The following is a 19,317-nucleotide window of genomic DNA, read 5'->3' on the forward strand; positions in this document are numbered from 1 at the left end:
CACACCAGCTTTTTCAAAATGCCTTGCTTAAACCAGAAACAGGCCAGAAAACCCCCCAGAAACACACCAGAAACACCAGTTTCCCCTAAAACATCTTTCATAAGCCACTCTGTGTTTCTTTAAGCAATGTTTTCATGCATTACTAACTCAACAAGTATAACCACAAGACTGTTAAACTGCCTTATATGACATTTCTAACTTTAGTGTTTGATAACATCAAAGAACATTGCGAGAAAATGGCTTTTAAGTCCCACCATTGCACAGATAATTAACCTATTTTAGTAATGATAATAATAATAATAATAATAATAATAATACATTTTATTTAAAAATAGCGCCTTTCAGAGCACCCAAGGACACTGTACAACAAATACACAATATACATATAGTTATTTATCCTGTATAAACAAGCACTTGGTTACAGTGGGAAGGAAAAACTCTCTTTTAACAGGAGGAAACCTCTGGGAAGGGTAGCAATATGGCTAGCTTCTTTCCTCACTGGCTTCCTCACCAGCTTTTCAAAGGAGCCATCGGCCATGACCAGTTGGGGGTAAGGGGAGGATGACAGAACAAAAGACACACTGAGGAAGAGAGCCAGAGATTAATAATAACTAATGATTCATTGCAGAGTGGTGTATAAACACGTAGTGAGTGAAAGAGATGAGTAAAGAAATGCTCAGTTCATCATGGGAAGCCTAGGTATAACTATTGGATAGTTCAGAGTCATCTGATCCAGCCCTCACTATAAGCTTTCTCAAAAACAAAAGTTTTAAGACTAATCTTAAAAGTAGAGAGGGTGTGTCTCCCAAATCCACACTGGGAGCTGGAATAGGGGCTGGAGGGCTCGCAAGAGCTTGGACCAGACCGACCAGATTTGAATATTCAGCAGCAAGTCATGGATCATGGGAGAGCATATACGCCGATGTTCTCCAGGATGCTTTATGACAAGCATAGTTGGCTAACTGGATATCTGGTGAGAAATGGCTTCTTTTACTTTCCATGTCTGCTGTTTCAAGTTTAACTTGAAAAGAAGGTTTAAGAAATAAAAAGAAAACAGCAACCTTTTTTTTAACCACTAGTTGCCACTGCTGTGAGGTCTTTGAAACAAGCTGTGATCTGATTATTCAAGACCATGTGTGTGAGGAACACAATTTTGTATTTGATTCTGGATTTAACAGGGAATAGAGACATCATAATTATGCACATTTGTTGCACAGGATCAGTTGTGTATAAAGCACAATTAACAGACCAAAAGTGAACATGTCAATACATCAAGCTGAAACAAAGTGTGAAAAGTGTCTTTTACTGAAAAAAGCATCCAATCAGAATGGTGCTTGTAAGTAAAACAACATGAGAGAGAATCTTCCCACAACCTTTCAAACCCATTTTGTTGCATAATCGTGGTTGCATTATGCAAGTCTCTGTGTGGTTACAGTGGCTTGCAACAGTACAAGAGGCATCAAGTTACAAAATAAGCTGGTGGCTGAAATTAAATAAAATTAATAACTCCACCATGTCTCCAAAGTGAATTTTTTAATGACTCCTATAGACCGCATATTACATATTTCACTGGATTAATATACTTGGATTCATTGTTTGTACTAATTTAAACTGACCTAAACTAGTTTCATTTGATAATGAAACTATGAATAATCCAAAATTGGACAGTTTTGTAGGTCAAAAACTCTGAAATGTGGACTCTGTGTGAAACACTGGCAGCTTCTATGGCCTTCAGCTTGAAAACCTTGGACAAATGAGAAAACTGGAAAACTTTTTGAAAGCAGTGTCTCCTCTTGGTTTGTCAGTGTTTATCATTTGTCAAATGTGAGTAGACAGAAAAAGAAGGGGGAAAATAATAGGTGATTTGGCTGACAAATGTGAACATCATAACATAGTAATGGAGCCTAAGACTGGTTGAGTCTCATGTCTGTTGTGTTAACAAGCCAAAATGGATTTTAAAGAAATGTCTGAGTGGTGCAGATTTCAAATTGTATTATGTTCAATATATTTGACCAACTTTCAACTTTTAAGCATACTAATTCATATTGTCATAATCAAACATAGCTTGACAAAGCTGGGATCTCATCATCCAACTTCAACTCATGGCTCAAGTCATACTCAAACAGGACAATGTTGCCAAACACATCAGAACTCAAGAAAGTTACTGGAGAACAATGAAGACCAAGGACTCCTGACTGTCTTCATGTTTCTCCGCCTGACCTCTACTCCAGTGAAAAATTGTGGGAGGCTGGAAAAGCCAAGCATTCAGTGAAATTTCTAAAGGCTCTGTACATCTTTGTGAATTCATACCACAAAGTGTAAATGTAGTGATTTTGCCAAAACAGTTTTAAGCTTGAAAGAATGATTCAATGATATTTAAATTTACTAGTTTTTAATGAATAAAATGTTTCAAAACAGTGGTGTCATGTGATCCTCTTCTTAATGCATAACTCCACCTCCAGAAACATATTTGACATTCTTTCTGTTTGTTTTGAGCAGCTGACATAGCTGTAGTGAACTACATAAGAACTCCTCCGGCGTGGTCATATTTCAGTCTTCAGGACAGACCCAGACACTGAGACAGGTAAGTAGCTACAGCACAGATAACATATAGACAACTGTATACACATATAGACACTTTTCAGTATTGTACCTGTGAAAAGAAAATGCAGCAAAAGATTTAGGGGAAAAGATGAATGAAATAACTAAAAGCAAGAGGACATAGACTGCATACTGTGGCAATGGGAAAGTGAAATTCAACATCATGACAGAAAGCATTTTAAAGCTGATGTTAAAAACATCAAAAACAAGCTGTTTAGTTTCATGCAAGTCAAAAAAGATATTTTTTCTTTGTGTTCAGTCAAGATGAAGTTGCTGCTTGTTGTTGCTGCTGTTCTGGTTGTATCCAGCTGTGCCAGCATCTCCCTGGAAGACATGGAGTTTCACGCCTGGAAGCTCAAGTTTAGTGAGACAATAGACTCTTCCTCTCTTCTTTTTAACAGCCAGATGTTGTTGATTATGTTTAGTAGGAAATCTGTTACCTACTACCTATTGCTATCAGTAGGTAACTATCTGTTACCTGCTGATTTTTAATAGTTAATGATCACATGTATTTATTCATATTTATTAATAATTTATGGTTATTTTTAATTAACAAATGTCCATGGATCATTTTAATTTGTTCTTCTTTTGATGATTTCCTTTTTCTACTGGCAGAAAAATCCTATGACTCTCCATCAGAGGAGACTCACAGGAAGCAAGTCTGGCTCAACAACCGTAAACTTGTGCTAATTCACAACGCCTTGGCGGACCAAGGTTTGAAGTCCTTCCACCTTGGAATGACCTACTTTGCAGACATGGTATGTGCAGAAAAAAAGATGTCAATCAGGTTTTATTATCACCATATGAAATATAATTAATATGTTCAGTTACAATTGCAAAAAAGGCATTTAGAAAAAAAAAAAATCAAACAAAATAAAGAAACCCATATGTTCCTTAACAGGAAAATCAAGAGTACAAAAAGCTGATTTCCCAGGGCTGCCTTGGCTCCTTCAATGCCTCTCTGCATCGCCGTGGCTCTACCTTCAATCGGCTGCCTAAAGGTACTAAATTGCCCAAAACTGTTGACTGGAGGAAACAGGGATATGTCACTAAAGTCAAGCATCAGAAAGAGTGTGGCTCCTGCTGGGCTTTCAGTGCAGTAAGTGCATATAAATTATTGTGTTTTTGTAACGTGGAAAATTTTGTTCAACTGTTGGTTTAAAATGGACTCATACTTGTTGCAGACTGGTGCACTGGAGGGACAGCACTTCAGGAAGACAAGAAAGTTGGTGTCTCTGAGTGAGCAGCAGTTGGTCGACTGCTCTCGCAGCTTTGGCAACCATGGCTGCAATGGAGGCTGGATGAACCCGGCCTTTCAGTACATCAGATACAATGGAGGTCTTGACACTGAGGATTCATACCCTTATAAGGCCAAGGTAAATAGACAGCAATATTTCAAAATCATGTCAGAACACATTTCTTGTTAACAATAGTTGGATTTACAGTATCACGTGTTTATCACTAGACCTTCCTATCTCTTCCTAGATATCAAAGTTGGAGCTGCAGCTCAGCTTATTTAGAAAGTGTTATTAATCACAAAAGTGTATGAAGTGGTGTATAGTATTGCGAAAATATGTAATAGCTCCAAGTCCTGTATAGCCCACATTGAAAGTTACTTTCTTAACAACATAGTACTTTGTAAATATTCTGCAGTAAAAAAAAAAACTTGCAATGAATTATGATATATTTTCTCTCAATAAGGATGGAATATGCCATTACAACCCCAATTCTGTTGGTGCCATATGCAGTGGTCATGTTGATGTGAGTCCGGATGAAGCTGCCCTGAAGCAGGCAGTGGCCACCATTGGACCGATATCTATAGCCGTGGATGCTTCTCATGAGTCCTTCCAACTCTACCAATCAGGTGCAGACATTGACACCCTGTGTGAAAACTGCCAACAAAATATCTTCAAAAAGAAAAAGAAATAGAAAGTGTTTCTTTTTGTACTTCTCAGTCTGACTGACATGTATTTCTAGGGGTGTATGATGAGCACAGGTGCAACAAAAAACACGTGACCCATGCTATGCTGGTTGTGGGTTATGGTACTGAAGGTGGACATGACTACTGGCTGATCAAGAACAGGTAAATACCCGCATATGATGGTCATTTTTTCATTCGTGTGCTTTAACATTTATTGAGTGGTGATAGATAACTGCACAAATGCATCTTTTATGGCTTCACAATCAGATCATTATGTCTCTACATGCTATTGAACTTGTACCTGCCAAATGTTGCTAATGTGTTTCTTTCTGTAGCTGGGGTCTTCAATGGGGAGACAAGGGATACATTAAGATGACCAGGAACAAAGGCAACCAGTGTGGGATTGCTACTGCAGCAAGCTACCCTCTGGTCTGAAGAGATGGAAACTCATCTGCATCTTTTTTCTTCTGCTTTGACCAAAATGTGTTTAAAGTGCCATTGAAACATAATAAATTTCTGAGCATTTAAAAATATGTGTGCATTTTTTTCGGTAATTCATAGAATAATTTTATAAATACTGAATACATTTCCTTATGTGTTTTAACTCTCTTGGTAGTGCATAGCTCAATAACAATGCAGTGGTTTTAGTATTAGAAAGTATTATCCAGACAGAGATATTCTGCACCTGTGTGATCCATTTCTGTCCACTTTCCTGCAAATTTTCTCCCAGAGAATAAATCTGAATCACTGATTAGACTTCTTTTTTCATACACATTTTTTGTTCCATTAAGAAATGTCTACAATATTAAATACTATCCTAAGGTCAATCAGAAAGCAGCTTACAAGACAACAGTGCACAACATCTGAAAAATCAGTACACAGTTGGGGCTTCTGCGCTTCTCCATTCATCCTCCAGATGCCAGGACCATGATTTGTGAAATGCAAAATTTACTTTAATCTGAAAAGAGGACTTTGGACCATTGGGTAATAGTCAATTATTTTCCTCCAAAGTTCATGTAAGATATTTCTGTCTCTGGTTCTGAAGTGGCTTGAAATTAAGAATGTGACAGTTGTATCCCCTTCCTGATGTTATCTGCATGTGATGGCTCTTGATGCTGTCACACCAGCCTCAGTCCACTTCTTGCTAACAATCTGGTCATCCCTGTTCCTTGCACGCTTTTCCTGCCATATTTTTTCCCTTCAACTCAACTTTCCATTAATATGCTTTGATACAGCACTCTGTGTGTATTGTGTGTACAGTGTCTTTTTGTGTCTGTCTCCACATTGGGTGAATGCCGAGTATTTGTCTATGTATGCATGTTTGTGTTGGTGTGTGCCTATATGCCTGTGTCTATATGTCAGGTCAGGTCAGGTCGTAGATTCCACCTCTCTGGGAACATCTGAGGACCTCCAAGGTATGGAGGACTATCTCCCCCCACCACACTCCCTACCAGTGGCTGATGCCCTCAGATGTCGGTGTGTCGGCTGGGCGCTCAGGTATGCACCAGCTCACTCCCAGTGGCTGCTTGGAGGGGTGGGGGGCCCTTGGGCCTCTGGCTTGGTCCACTCTGGCACAGCTGGCTGCCGGCAGAGCCCGCGAGAAGGTCACTGCAGCCCCCTCTGGCTTCTGCTCCGTGGCTGCTGGGTGACCCCTTGTCTGGGGCTCTCCTCAGCTCTTCCCAGGAGGGTGGCACGGTTGCCCCTCCAATAGTCCTCCTTGGGCTATTGCACTCTGGGGCCTCTGGATGTCTGGGGCTCGGATTCCTCCATGCCTGCTTCATGGCCTGGGGGATGGGGCTAATGCTACCCACACCCTCTAGCAGATCGTTACATGGAGAAACCTTTTGAATACAAGTGCGCTCATCCACACAGGTGTGCACACAGGTGGACACACGGGTGTTCACAGACACAAACTACACTTTTTTTGGCTGCTGCCTCAAAGCTCGGTGCCGATCTTGCGTGCTGCACAATAACATTCAATATTTAGTATCTACTGTTATTTACTGTTATCTAGATTATTGCGATGGTGTTGTGCTTGTTATGTTGCTCTCTTTTTTGCTTGTTTTCTCTTCTGTTGTTTTTTTCTACTCTCAACAGGTGATGTAGGTGATTTTTTAAGTGCCTTTTCTCACTCTCCCTCTTCCCCTCTGTTTTTCTTCCCTCTCTTTCTCTTTTCTCCCTCTCTTTCTTTCTTTCTTACTTTCTCCCTTTCCATGTAAGAATACATAAATGTAATCTTGAATAACAAACCAGTTAATCCCATCCCATCACCAGAGAAAAGTATACAAATGACTGATTTCAAAGAGCTTCTTTCAGTATGTGCTTGTTTTCATTGCAGTACCACCCAAGAGCAAGTAGATCACAGGCATCTAATATTGATTTTGCCCTTGTTCCTTGCACCAGAGATTTCTCCAGATTCTCTGAATCTTTTGATGATATTATGCACTTTAGATGCTGAGATTCTGCCTAATTGTGCAATTTTCCTCAATTTTGTATATTGTTCACCTTCTTCCCATCTTTACCTAAAAGAAACTCTGCCTCTCTGAGATGCTCTTTTTAAAAAAAAATTATCCAATCATGTTATGCTTTTCACATTGTAAAATGCATGGTAAACCAAAGTGAGGTGGAATAATTTTGTGTTTTCCTGGACAGTTCAGTGCACTAATGGTATGTACATATGCTATGCCATACATGTCAAACATGGTGTACGTGCAGAGAGGAGTGTCTAGGCAAGGCCATAAGATGGTGACAGAAGTTAAGGGTTCTTCTGGGAAGAAACTATTTCTCAGACTCGCTGTCAGAGGTTGTAATTGGGGAAAGTAGAACTGACAACCCAGGACTTCATTGGCAGGAGGGGCCCTGGCAAGACTCGAATGAAAAGTTTGTTTTGGTGTCTGTGTGTGTGTTTTATTTGTTTCCGAGTAACCTGAAATTGCCTGAATGAATCAGTTGGGTGACTAAAATTTCCAGAAGAATACCATAGGCTCTTCGATTCCACTTTTACCACTTATGAAACAAAATGGTTTAGTCCAACCTCAGCAGGACTGCTCTTTACAGCACAGCTAATTTATTCAGTCAGGGTGACTGTTGATGTGAAGTCAGAGTCATGTGTTTTCACAAAAGAAAGACAGAAAGAAAGAAAGGTTAGTGAGGGAACCAAATGAAGAAAAATGGTGTGGCTATCAGCAGTGTCAAAACCAATGTAAGCAAATGTGACAGTATATCAAAAGTTAATGCCATGAAAAGCGATGCCCTTAGCCGAATATTTATCTCCAAATAATGCAACACAAGCTGAGCTCAAATAGTGGCAAGAAAAAGTTATTCCAGTTTCAAGCTTAGCAACAATGTTTTTGTACTTTTAAAGTACTTTTTCTTGTTCAAATGATCTGTTTCAACTCTGGTCTTTTTCCTACTGGGTATGTAATCATACACAAACCAGTGGATTTCATCCACCATAATAAAGTACTTCAATTAAGGAATTGAAAAGGTAAAATTTGTCTGCTTTTAAATTTAAACCCGGACATGACAGCAAGTTTATCTCCAATGGTTTCCATCTTTGTTGTCATAATTGCATTTTATATGAAAGGTTTTGTTTTACTAGCATTTTGCATCAAGTTTCACAACAGTAAATATTTTTTTTAAATTTCATGTTAATATGTTTATGAATTTCACAAATGAATCATAGATAGTCTTTTTTTAAAAAATATTTCAAAACCAGAAATAAATAAATACAGTCCACCAATCTATGTGAAAAAGACTCGTAATAATTTATCTTTGACATTCTACAGACTGTTAATGTTTATTAATTTTAAATTAATAAAAATATTGGATACTCATAAATGTTGACCAAATTAAAACTATAAATGCCTGTCTGCAGAAAATCTGCAGAAAACAAGATAGAAATGCATCTCAACAGGTGCTGAATATCTGTCTGTATAACAGTGGATTGATTAAAAGACCAGTTTCTAATGCTTAAACCACCTCATGGTTATTAAACCAACAGTGAAAACACACAAGGAAATATGTTACAGTCTGTATAAAGTTATTCCATTCGTTATCAACCAGGGAAAAGAGACGCTAAACGCCATGAACAAGATGGTACTGTCTTATATAATGTGATGAATTTAATTATTTTTTTAAATAAAAACCAGTGATTAAACTGTAGAATGCACACATATTTTAAATGTGCAGAAGTTTATTATGTTAAAATGGCATTTTAAACACATTTTGGTCAAAGCAGAAGAAAAAAGATGCAGATGAGTTTGCTTTCACCTCTTCAGACCAGAGTGTAGCTTGCTGCAGTAGCAATCCCACACTGGTTGTCTTTGTTCCTGGTCATCTTAATGTATCCCTTGTCTCCCCAATGAAGACCTCAACTACAGAAAGAAACACATTAACAACATTTAGCAGCTGAGAATGAGTTTTGTTCACACTAATAGTTTAATAGAGATATAATGTTCTGACTATGAAGCCATAAATACAGTGTCTTTATGTAGCTTCATATCAGCACTCAATAAATGTTAAAAGAAGTTAAATGTTAAAAGCACATGAATTAATATGACCATCACATGTGGATGTTTTCTTTTCCAGCCAGTAATCATGTCCATTCTCAGTGCCATAACCCACAGCCAGCACAGCATGGTTCAAGTGTATGTTGCTGCACCTGTGTTCATCATACACTCCTGGAAAAACAACAGACTAAGTATAAAAACCCTAATAAAACACATTTCTCTTTCTATTTGAAGTTATTTTTGTAGGCATTTTCAACAAAGTGTTTCAATGTCTGCACCTGATTCATAGAGCTGAAGCGACTTATGAGAAATATCAGTGGCCACAGATATTGGTCCGATAGTAGCCACGGTTTCCTTGAGGGCTTCTTCAAATAGACTTACATCAACATAACCATTGCATTTGGCACCAATAGAATTAGACCTGTAACGGCATTGTCCATCCTAATTGAGAGAAAATGTCACTTTACTGTACTGACATATTATGAAGGGATAATCACAATTATATTACCTGACTTTCAAATTATGATTTACATCAACAAGAAATCAGGTGTGATATGTTTTTGACATATTACTTTAGCCTCATAACGGTAGGACTTCTCAGTGTCAACTCCTCCATTGTCTCTGATGTACTGAAAGGCCCAGTTCATCAAGTCTCCATTGCAGCCATTGTTGCGAAATTTACAAGAGCAGTCGACCAACTGCTGCTCACTTAGAGGCACCAACTTTCCTGTCTTCTTGAAGTGCTGACCCTCCAGTGCACCAGTCTGCAAGGAGGAGTCAATTTTAAACCAACAGTTGAACAAAATTTTCCATGTTACAAAAATACACTAAGTTAGATGTACTTACTGCACTGAAGGCCCAGCAGGAGCCACACTGCTGCTGATCCTAAACTTTAGTAACGTATCCCTTATCCCTCCAGTCAACAGTTTTGGGCAGGACTGTACCTTTAGGCAGCCGATTGAAGGTAGAGCCACGTCGAGGCAGAGAATCATTGAAGGAGCCAAGGCAGCCCTGGGAAATCAGCTTTTTGTACTCTTGATTTTCCTGAAGTGGAATAAAATAAATGTTTTAAGTTTCTGATGTTGTTTTTGACAATGTTGTTTTAGCAATTTCAAATAAACATACTGATAACAATTGAAATGGTGAAGAGGAACACCTGAATGATCTTTTTCCGCACATACCATATCAGCAAACTGGGTCATCCCAAGGCAGTAGGACTTCAAACCCTGGTCTGCCAAAGCATTGTGAATTAGCACAAGTTTGCGGTTGTTGAGCCAGATCTGCTTCCTTTGAGCCTTCTCTGATGGAGAGGCATAGGATTTTTCTGCCAGTTGAAAGGGAAATCATCAAAAGAAGAACAGATTAAAATGAACCATGGACATTTGTTAAATAAAAATATCAATAAATTTGAATAAAGACATTTCAAGTAAGAGATTTTCCACAACACATAATCATCAACATTTGAGAAAATGTGAAAATAATAGAGGAAAGAAAGAGTCTACCATCTAACCAATTTTGAGTTTCCAGGCATGAAACTCCAGATCTTCCAGAGAGATGCTGGCACAGCTGGATACAGCCAGAACAGCAGCAACAACAAGCAGCAACTTCATCTTGACTGAATACAAAAAGAAAAGATCTTTTTTGACTTGCATGAAACTAAACAGCTTGTTTTTGATGTTTTTAACATCAGCTTTAAAATGCTTTCTGTCATGATGTTGAATTTCACTTTCCCATTGCCACAGTATGCAGTCTATGTTGGGTTGGGTTGTCTGTAGCTACTTACCTGTCTCAGTATCTGCATCTGTCACAAAGACTCAGGTATAACACATGATACCTATCTGTGATATATGTCTATATCAGAGAAGAGTTCTGATATAGCTGACTGTAGTTATGATTGCTTCACTCCGGTCTGGTGACTATCAGTAGTTTATTAACAACGAGAAAATGTCAGAAATGGAAAAAGGTGGAGTTATATGTTAGGAAGAGAGTAGAATGTCACCACTTTTAATGAAACCTTTTATGCAGCGTCAGTAAAAACAGTGAATTTAAGTATCATGAGTCATTTGTTCAGAGGTGAAATATTTTTGAGGACAATGAATGAATCTGCAGTTTTATTTGTAGGATTTGAACATGTGTCACAGAGCTTTTAGAGATTTCACTGAATGCTTGGCTTTTTACACATCTAGCAGTTGTTTACTGGAGTTGAGGTCAAGTAGAGTTGCTGATTTGGGGAAGCACTGAATGGAGAAACACTTGAATATGAGTTGAATATGAGTTGAGCCATGTGATGATAATGTGGACACTTTGCACTTATGTGGCTTTCAAAGCTAATTTCTATCATGTTTGCAATGTGGTTAGTCCCCTGTTGCTGTTGGACTGCTTTTTACAGACTCCAGATTTGCCATTATACAGTATTGTGTGAGCCTATGTTTACTTTGAAAATATAATTCTTTGACATATGTCTGGAAACAGGGGCACAGAACAGAGCACAGAACTCTGGTCCTTTCATATAAGGAGTCTCCGCAGAACCACTTTTTTCTCAATGCTTATCTCTCAGACATTAGTTCTTTTTCAACAGGAAGTTGAGCCACACACTGTTTGTGTGGCTCAACTTCTTGAGTGGATGCACACAAGTAGATCCTCTGCTGGGCCTTTTTGATGATAGTGTGTATATTGGGTCCTATTTCAGATCCTGGCAGATTGTGGATTCCAGAAACCCAAAGGTTTCCACAACAGACACAGTGCCATTGAGTAAGGTGAGGGGGGATAGTGGAGAGGGGCTCCTCCTGAAGTCCACTGTCATCTCTACAGTTTTGAGCATATTCAACTGTAGGTTGTTCTGACTGGCCCATAGGGCCAGCTGTTCAAACCCACATCTGTATGCAGACTCATCACTATCCTTGATGAGTCAGATAAATACCCGAAGAGTATAAGGCAAGTACAGAGGAGTCAGTTAAAGACAAAGAACAACAATCAATATGTACATCCACCGAGTCATCAGTGCTGGGACCAGAGAAGGAGATGGAAGTACTGCCATCAAGACAAGAAACCTCCTTAGCATCCTGAAACTGAGACTCTATGTTACAGTAAGTGAAGGGAAGGAGGAAGAAGACTAGTGACTTTCAGTGCCAGTATCCAGGATGAAACAATAATATAACACAAAGGTATAACATCCATGAGTACATCAGAAAGACAGCCACAGCTGATCGTGTGCTTAGTAAATACCTCAGGTAGCAGAAACCCAAGAAAAAAGAACAGCAAGAAGAGGAATCATGATGGAAGGACAGGCCCACATATGGCATGTGGTACCAGCAGATAGAAGAAGTTGGTGATAATGAAAAATCCAACCAATGACTAGACAAAGCTGGACTGAATTACAGCACAGATGCACTAATCATGGAAGCACAGGAACAAGCACTAAGCACAAGGTCAATAAAGGGTGGGGTCTAGCACACCATACAAGAACCCAGGTGCAGGCTGTTTAGAGATTCTCCTGAGACAAATCAGCACATAACAGCAGGGTACAAGATGCTGGCAGGCCATGCATGGAATGCTGGCTTAGTATAGAGGAACACTCTGTGTATACTCAGGAACATACTCTGTGCTGAGTATGGCCTGGAAGCCCCAAGGACAAAGTGGGATATGTCCCCAAAGGTGGTTGAGAATGACCAGGCTAAGATCCTGTGAGACTTCCAGATACAGACAGACAAGATGGTGTTAACTGACCAATCAGACATAGTCATGGTTGAATAGCAGAGGAAGAAAGATGCAGTGGTAGATGTAGCAATACCAAGTGATAGCAACAACAAGGCTGAGAAAAGAGCTAGAGAAGATATGGAAGACAAATTGAACAATGGTCGCAGTGATACGTGGACACTCAGGGTAGTGACCCTCAAACTGAGCAAATGGCTCCAGCAGATATCAGGAATGACATATGAGATCTCTGTCCAGAAGAGCGCAATCCTGGGAACAGCTAAGATCCTTTGCAGGACCTTCAAGCTCCCAGGCCTCTTTTACAGGACTCAAGCTTTAAGGATGTAGTTTTTGTGTTTGTTAGGGAATAACATCATTAATTGACATCAACACATTTCACTATCTGTTGAATCAAGCAAGATTGTTCAGGTAGAAGTGGAGGGAAAAGACTATGCAACATATTATGGCACATTCTATGTTACTTGTGGTTTTGGATAACGATAGCTTTCCTGGTATAGTAGTAGAGAAGAGTGACTTACTGAAGAAACTACTATTGTAAGGCGGCAATCTTTGTGTTGTAAAAGTGTATTGCATATTTTAAACAGAAAATAATGTAACTATGTGACTAATTATTCAATTTCCTATTTTTTGCATGAGCTACTCAACTTCATTATTGCTTTGAGTAATTGCACAACTATGTGAACATAACTGGATAGTCTACGCTGTTTTGACTGACCATGACGGGCTGTGCAATTTTTTTGTCCTAGTCCAGAGGTAATGCCTCAAGGTGGAGTGATAACTAGTACTGCCATAATGTAGTATAACAGCTCAAAGCCCTGTAGTTTCCATCTACTTTATCGACTTCTTTGTTAAATTCATATTCTTCATCAAAAGTGACTGACCTGCGTAACTTGGCCTCTATTATCACAGCTGAATGCTGAATTATTAAAGATGACTAAGAGCAAAAGTGATTTAGTTGTTTGTTATTCTTGAATAGACATTTCAAATGTCAAAGTATTTCTTTTTTTTCCCCTCATGATTGTTTGTTGGGTTATATTTTTGTTTGATGGCACAAGAAGTATATTCTCATTTTACTTGAATAACTGAATGGCTAACTTTAATTCCAGTCCTGATTTTCCTGTAGGATCACTGTGGAAAGAAAAAATAAGATTAAAATCACATGGCCAATAACTAAGGGTCCAATTAGCATATAATTAAATGAAATTTAAGGCTACAAATGTTATTTAATTCACATCAGAATGATGGGTGTTTATTTTATTTTATTTTTTTTACAGGAAGAAAGTTTTAAATTATTGGTAAATTATTTTTATGTAAATAATTTTTTAACACAAATTCTATGTATTTTATAGAAAAGGAGATGTGAATTTTAACAAGTGAGTAACTGGTTTTAAGTAGAGTATAATGTTTTTGTTTTGTTTTAGTAGGAAAACAAAAAGAAACACAAGAAATACAATAGAAACTTTGATTAATGTGTTTAAAGAAAGACTCTAATAGTTCTTTTATTTATATGCAAAACCAAAACCAAACACAACAGAATTACAAGTGTTCTTATTAACTATTAAATACTTTTATTTATAGTTAATAGGTTTACACTTTTGTATTATCTATCTTTTGTGTTTTTTTCTGTTTGTTTAGATTTAGATTTGTTTTAGATTATATCAGATTTATATTTTAAATATGACAAATGCTTATTTTACAGCAGCAAAATTATTGTATCTCTAGAGTTTAAGCATTTAATAAACGTTCTGCCTGTACAGAGTGGATAGTCAAACATACATTATTTTATATTTATTATTTATTTTTTTGGGGGGGGGGTGTCGAAGGGGTGGTGGAGGGCGCCAGAGGGAATGTTCGCCCAGGGCGCCAAACAGGCTAGGACCGCCACTGCGTGTGTGTGTTTTATGTATATAGATTTTTTTAAATTATTACTCATAATATAATAACACAGTCCAATAATGCTTCATAAGAATGTTTCTATAACATTTTCTATCATTAGTTTATTATGGATTAGGTGTGACAGTTTTTAAATGTGGACAATTAAATAATAGATTAATTCAATAGTAAACTGTTTTTCTCAGATGAACAGCAAGTGGAGAGTGATAGCTCAGATGAGGAGATGGAAGGAGGAAGAGAGGCAGAGTGAGTTAAAGGGCTTTTCCTGCCTTTCTGGGGGACTTATATTTCACTAAAAACTTTCTAATATGCATGTCCACATAATTAATAATTTTTATAATTCTGATATTTAAACACACACTGTATTTTAAAGAACATACATTAAGAAACAGATTATATTAGATTTATATTTTAAACAAGACAAAATGCTGATTTTACAGCAGCAAAATTATTGTATCTCTACAGTTTAAAAATGTAATAAACTTTCTCCCTGCACAGAGTGGATAGTGAAACAAATGGAATCATCGTCTTGATGCATTCTCAATCATCCAGGAAAGTAAATCTCCAAAAGTTGAATCTGTTCATCTGGACGTAGCGGTAGGTTTGGGGAAACCTGCAGTCAGCTGAGACTGAAGAAGTCACTTGGATGAGTGACAAAACGTTTCTCCCACAAAACGCTACGTCCAGATGAACAGATTCAACTTTTGGAAATGGAATCATCATAAATACATTATTATAAATTTATTACTTTTTTCCCCTCATTGCTTTATTATTGTAGCTCTAGTAATAAATAATAAGGGAAGGATTCTGGAAACTTGTGGCCATAGTATATACAGTATTCTGAAGAAGGTCTAAAATGTCACTGTATGTACTTGCTTGTGTGTGTTTTATGTGTATAGATTTTTTAAATTATTACTCATTATATAATATTGTCCAGACATGCCTGGTAAGGACATGAGGAGGAAACAGTAGGAGCTGTGTGAGGCTACCAAAAGGCAGTGGATCCCTCAGCAGCTGAATTACAAAGAGCACAGGTAACATTACACATGTACCAGTTGTTGGAGAGGTATTCCAGGAATGTTTTGCTTCTATAACATTTTTCCGTCATCATTTTATTATAGATTAAGAGCAAGAGTTGTTGAGTGTGGATAATTAAATAATAGTTTATTGCAATAGCAGTTTGTGCCTTGTTCTCAGATGGACAGCAAGTGGAGAGTGATAGATGAGATGAGGAAATAGAAGGAGGAAGAGAAGCAAAGAGTGATTCACAGGCAGAGCCTAGTTTATTTCTCACAGTTTTTTGTTGCCTTATGGTTCCAAGCACTGTCACCTATCTTTGCATTTTCTTATTATCTCATAAAACTTGTTTAACCAGCTACCATCTCTCCTATGGACTTTTTACAGTCTACAGTCTCACATCAACACAGCCCTGCCCTCCAGCACTATCAGCAGCAGGAGCAGCAGGAGCAGCAGAAAACACATTTAAACATATTGTATTAATAAAAAGTATTTAATGAATTACGAACCAGAGAAAAGAGAGATTCACACATGTGCACACACATTTCTAAATGCTCAGAAGTTTATTAAGTTTCAGTGGGACTTTAAAACATTTTGGTGAAAGCAGAAGGAAAAAACTACACTGGACTTTCCACCTCTTCACACCAGAGGGTAGCTTGCTGCAGTAGCAATCCCACACTGGTTGCGTTTGTTCCTGACCATCTTAATGTAGCCCATCTTTCCCCATCCAAGACCCCAGCTACAGAAAGAAACAAATTAACAACATTTAGCAGCTAAGAATGAATAATGTTCACACTATGGTTCAATATCATTTAGAGACACAATGATCACCAATTTTCAAAAGAGTGAAGCACATCAATTAAAAAGTTATCATCACATGTGGGTATTTACCTGTTCTTGATCAGCCAGTAGTCAAGTCCACCTTCAGTACCATAACCCACAACCAGCATACCATGGCTCAAGTAATAGTCGTTGCACCTGTGCTCATCATACACCCCTGGAAATACATGTCAGTCAGACTGAGAAGTACAAAAAAAGAAACACTTTCTATTTCTTTTTCTTTTAGAAGATATTTTTGTTGGCACTATTCTTAAAGGGTGTCAATGACTGCACCTGATTGGTAGAGTTGGAAGGACTCATGAGAAGCATCCATGGCTATAGATATCGGTCCGATGGTGGCCACTGCCTCCTTCAAGGCTTCTTCATCCGGACTCACATCAACATAACCATTGCATATGGCACCAACAGAATTGGGGTTGTAATGGCATAGTCCATCCTAATTGGGAGAATATATCTCATAATTCATTACATTTTGTTACTGTGAGACATTATGAAGTGGTGATCAAAGTTATATAGGAAACAGAGTATTTATAAAGCACTATGGTGTAGAAGATGGATCTTTAAGACATTAATAAAATAGCTTGTACTGTGGACTATACGGTTCTTGGAGCTACTATATATTTTGGCAGTATTGTACACCACTTCATATACTTTTGTGATTAATAAAACTTTCTAAATGAGCTAAACTGCAGCTCCAACCTTAATATCTAGGAAGAGATAGGAAGGTCAAGTGATAAACACGTGATAGTGTACATTCAACTATTGTGATTTATATGAACAAGAAATGTGGTCTGACATGTTTTTGAAATATTGCTGTCTATTTACCATAGCTTGATAAGGGTATGATGCCTCAGTTTGAATTCCTCCATTGTCTTTGATGTACTTAAAGGCATTGTTCATCCAGCCTCCATCGCAGCCACGGTTGCCAAAGTTGCGACTGCAATCAACCAACTGCTGCTCACTCAGATACACCAGCCTTCCTGTCTTCTTGAAGTGCTGACCCTCCAGTGCACCAGTCTGCAAGGAGGAGTCAGTTTTAAACCAGACAACAGCCACGTTACAAAAGTAGCACACACTAAGTTAGATGCACTTACTGCACTGAAAGCCCAGCAGGAGCCACACTGCTGCTGATTCTTGACTTTAGTGACGTATCCCTTTTTCCTCCAGTCAACAGTGTCGGGCAGCACTGTACCTTTAGGCAGCCGATTGAAGGTAGAGCCACGGCGAGGCAGAGAAGCATTGAAGGAGCCAAGGCAGCCCTGGGAAATCAGCTTTTTGTACTCTTCATTTTCCTGTAGAGGGATGACATTTATGATGTTTTTGTTTTACAAATGGCATCTAGAATTACAGCTAAACATATTGATGAAAATTTAAATGCTGAAGGGTAAAACCAAAACATCTTTTTTCTGCACATACCATATCAGCAAAGTAGGTCATTCCAAGGTGATAGGACTTCAAACCCAGGTCAGCCAAAGCATTGTGCTTTAGCACAAGTTTACGGTTGCTGAGCCAGATCTGCTTCCTTTGAGTCTCCTCTGATGGAGAATCGTAGGATTTTTCTGTCAGTTGAAAAAGGAAAATGAAATGTCATCATTAACTAATAAAATCAATCAGGTAACAGATTTCCTGCCAAACATGATTAAAAGCATTTGGTAAAAGGCTAAAATAGAATAGGAAGGAAGAGTCTACTCTCTCACCAAATTTGAGTTTCCAGGCGTGAAACTCCATGTCTTCCAGAGAGATGCTGGCACAGCTGGATACAGCCAGAACAGCAGCAACAACAAACAGCAACTTCATCTCGACTAAAAACAAGGTGAAACAGACACAGATCCTTTGTGACGTGCAACATCAGCTTTAAAATGCTTTCTGTCATGATGTTTGATGTCGCTTTCCATTACTGCAGTATGCACTTTGTTGCCTGCTTTCTTTTTTAAAAAATTCTCGCTCTCTAAATGGTTTTCAAATGAATAAATCTCTGTTTTTTTCCTTTCACAGGTACAATACTAAAAAGTGTATTTACATTTGTCTACATATTATCTGTGTTGTAGCTACTTACCTGTCTCAGTGTCTGCGTCTGTCCTGAAGACTGAAGTATAACCACATGGGAGGAGTGCTTATATAGCTGACTACAACTATTCCAGCTGCTCGTAATCAAGCAGAAAGAATGTCAGATATAGAAAGAGGTGGAGCTATACATTTAGAAGAAGATCACATAACAACATTTTATTTAACAAAAACAGGAGAACTAGTTAATTTAAGTATCATGAGTCATTCTTTTGAAATTTGTTTGTGGGATAATCACTAAACCTGCAATTTATTGTTATAGTTGTACAGAGCTTTTAGAGATATCACTGGATGCTCCATTTTTGATTTTGAATTGCTTTATGTCAAATGAAAATAGTTTAAGTCAGCTGAGTACAAACAATTTCATTTGGTTTATTAGTCCAATGGAGCAAGTTTAGTCTGCAATCCTTTGAAATAATTAAAATGCATAATCTAAAAAAATTAAAATACACACTTTAGAGACATGGTCAAGTCAAGTTATTTAATTTGACTTTCATCACCAACCTGTTTTGTAACTTGATTCCTGTACAATTGCAAGCTACTGTAACCACAAAGAGAGTTGGATAATGCAACCATGATTACGCAACATCGGTTTCAAAAGTTCTGGGAAAATTGTCTCTCATGTTGTTGTACTTACAAGCATCATTCTGTTAATGCCAGTTGTATTTTTCAGTAGCAAAGTTTGATATATTGATCTTACAATGACATATTCACTTTTGGTCTGCTTAACTGTGCTTTAGACACAACCGATTCTGC

At 38.0% G+C, this 19,317-nt stretch overlaps 2 protein-coding genes and 1 pseudogene across 3 annotated transcripts; 1 reads left to right on the forward strand and 2 right to left on the reverse strand.

Moving 5' to 3' along the window:
- The window catches only part of LOC100704545 (cathepsin L1-like), a 37,846-nt pseudogene extending 27,026 nt beyond the window's left edge, over positions 1-10,820 (reverse strand).
- LOC100704815 (cathepsin L1) lies at positions 955-5,046 on the forward strand. Its single transcript, XM_003453206.5, has 9 exons — positions 955-973; positions 2,500-2,584; positions 2,861-2,965; positions 3,217-3,359; positions 3,503-3,700; positions 3,786-3,977; positions 4,303-4,465; positions 4,579-4,684; positions 4,858-5,046. Exons 3-9 carry the CDS (start codon positions 2,866-2,868, stop codon positions 4,955-4,957), a joined length of 1,002 nt encoding a protein of 333 aa, XP_003453254.1. The 5' UTR covers positions 955-973; positions 2,500-2,584; positions 2,861-2,865; the 3' UTR covers positions 4,958-5,046.
- Positions 10,821-16,195: 5,375 nt separating the features above from the next.
- Positions 16,196-18,673, reverse strand: LOC100704278 (cathepsin L1). 2 transcript variants are annotated; one of them, XM_003453205.4, is made up of 8 exons: positions 18,554-18,673; positions 18,195-18,299; positions 17,914-18,056; positions 17,592-17,789; positions 17,323-17,514; positions 16,771-16,933; positions 16,549-16,654; positions 16,196-16,396 (listed from the first exon to the last, which is right to left on the reverse strand). In XM_003453205.4, the coding sequence occupies exons 2-8, from the start codon at positions 18,292-18,294 to the stop codon at positions 16,297-16,299; spliced, it is 1,002 nt and encodes a 333-aa protein (XP_003453253.1). In that variant the 5' UTR covers positions 18,295-18,299; positions 18,554-18,673; the 3' UTR covers positions 16,196-16,296. The 2 variants fall into 2 exon arrangements, with proteins under 2 accessions (XP_003453253.1, XP_013131825.1); XM_013276371.3 differs by having other exon boundaries at positions 18,195-18,310; positions 18,554-18,621.
- Positions 18,674-19,317: the final 644 nt, after the last annotated feature.

The sequence above is a fragment of the Oreochromis niloticus genome, linkage group LG19, assembly GCF_001858045.2.
Source record: "Oreochromis niloticus isolate F11D_XX linkage group LG19, O_niloticus_UMD_NMBU, whole genome shotgun sequence".
Classification (NCBI taxonomy): Eukaryota; Metazoa; Chordata; class Actinopteri; order Cichliformes; family Cichlidae; genus Oreochromis; species Oreochromis niloticus.

Coding starts and splice junctions, on each gene's coding strand:
- LOC100704815 (XM_003453206.5), top strand. CDS start 2,866: ATGAAGTTGCTGCTTGTTGTTGCTGCTGTTCTGGTTGTATCCAGCTGT. Junction 2,966..3,216: donor CGCCTGGAAGCTCAAGTTTA/GTGAGACAATAG, acceptor TTCTACTGGCAG/AAAAATCCTATGACTCTCCA. Junction 3,701..3,785: donor CCTGCTGGGCTTTCAGTGCA/GTAAGTGCATAT, acceptor TACTTGTTGCAG/ACTGGTGCACTGGAGGGACA.
- LOC100704278 (XM_003453205.4), bottom strand. CDS start 18,294: ATGAAGTTGCTGTTTGTTGTTGCTGCTGTTCTGGCTGTATCCAGCTGT. Junction 18,057..18,194: donor CGCCTGGAAACTCAAATTTG/GTGAGAGAGTAG, acceptor TTCAACTGACAG/AAAAATCCTACGATTCTCCA. Junction 16,934..17,322: donor CATACCCTTATCAAGCTATG/GTAAATAGACAG, acceptor TCTCCCAATTAG/GATGGACTATGCCATTACAA.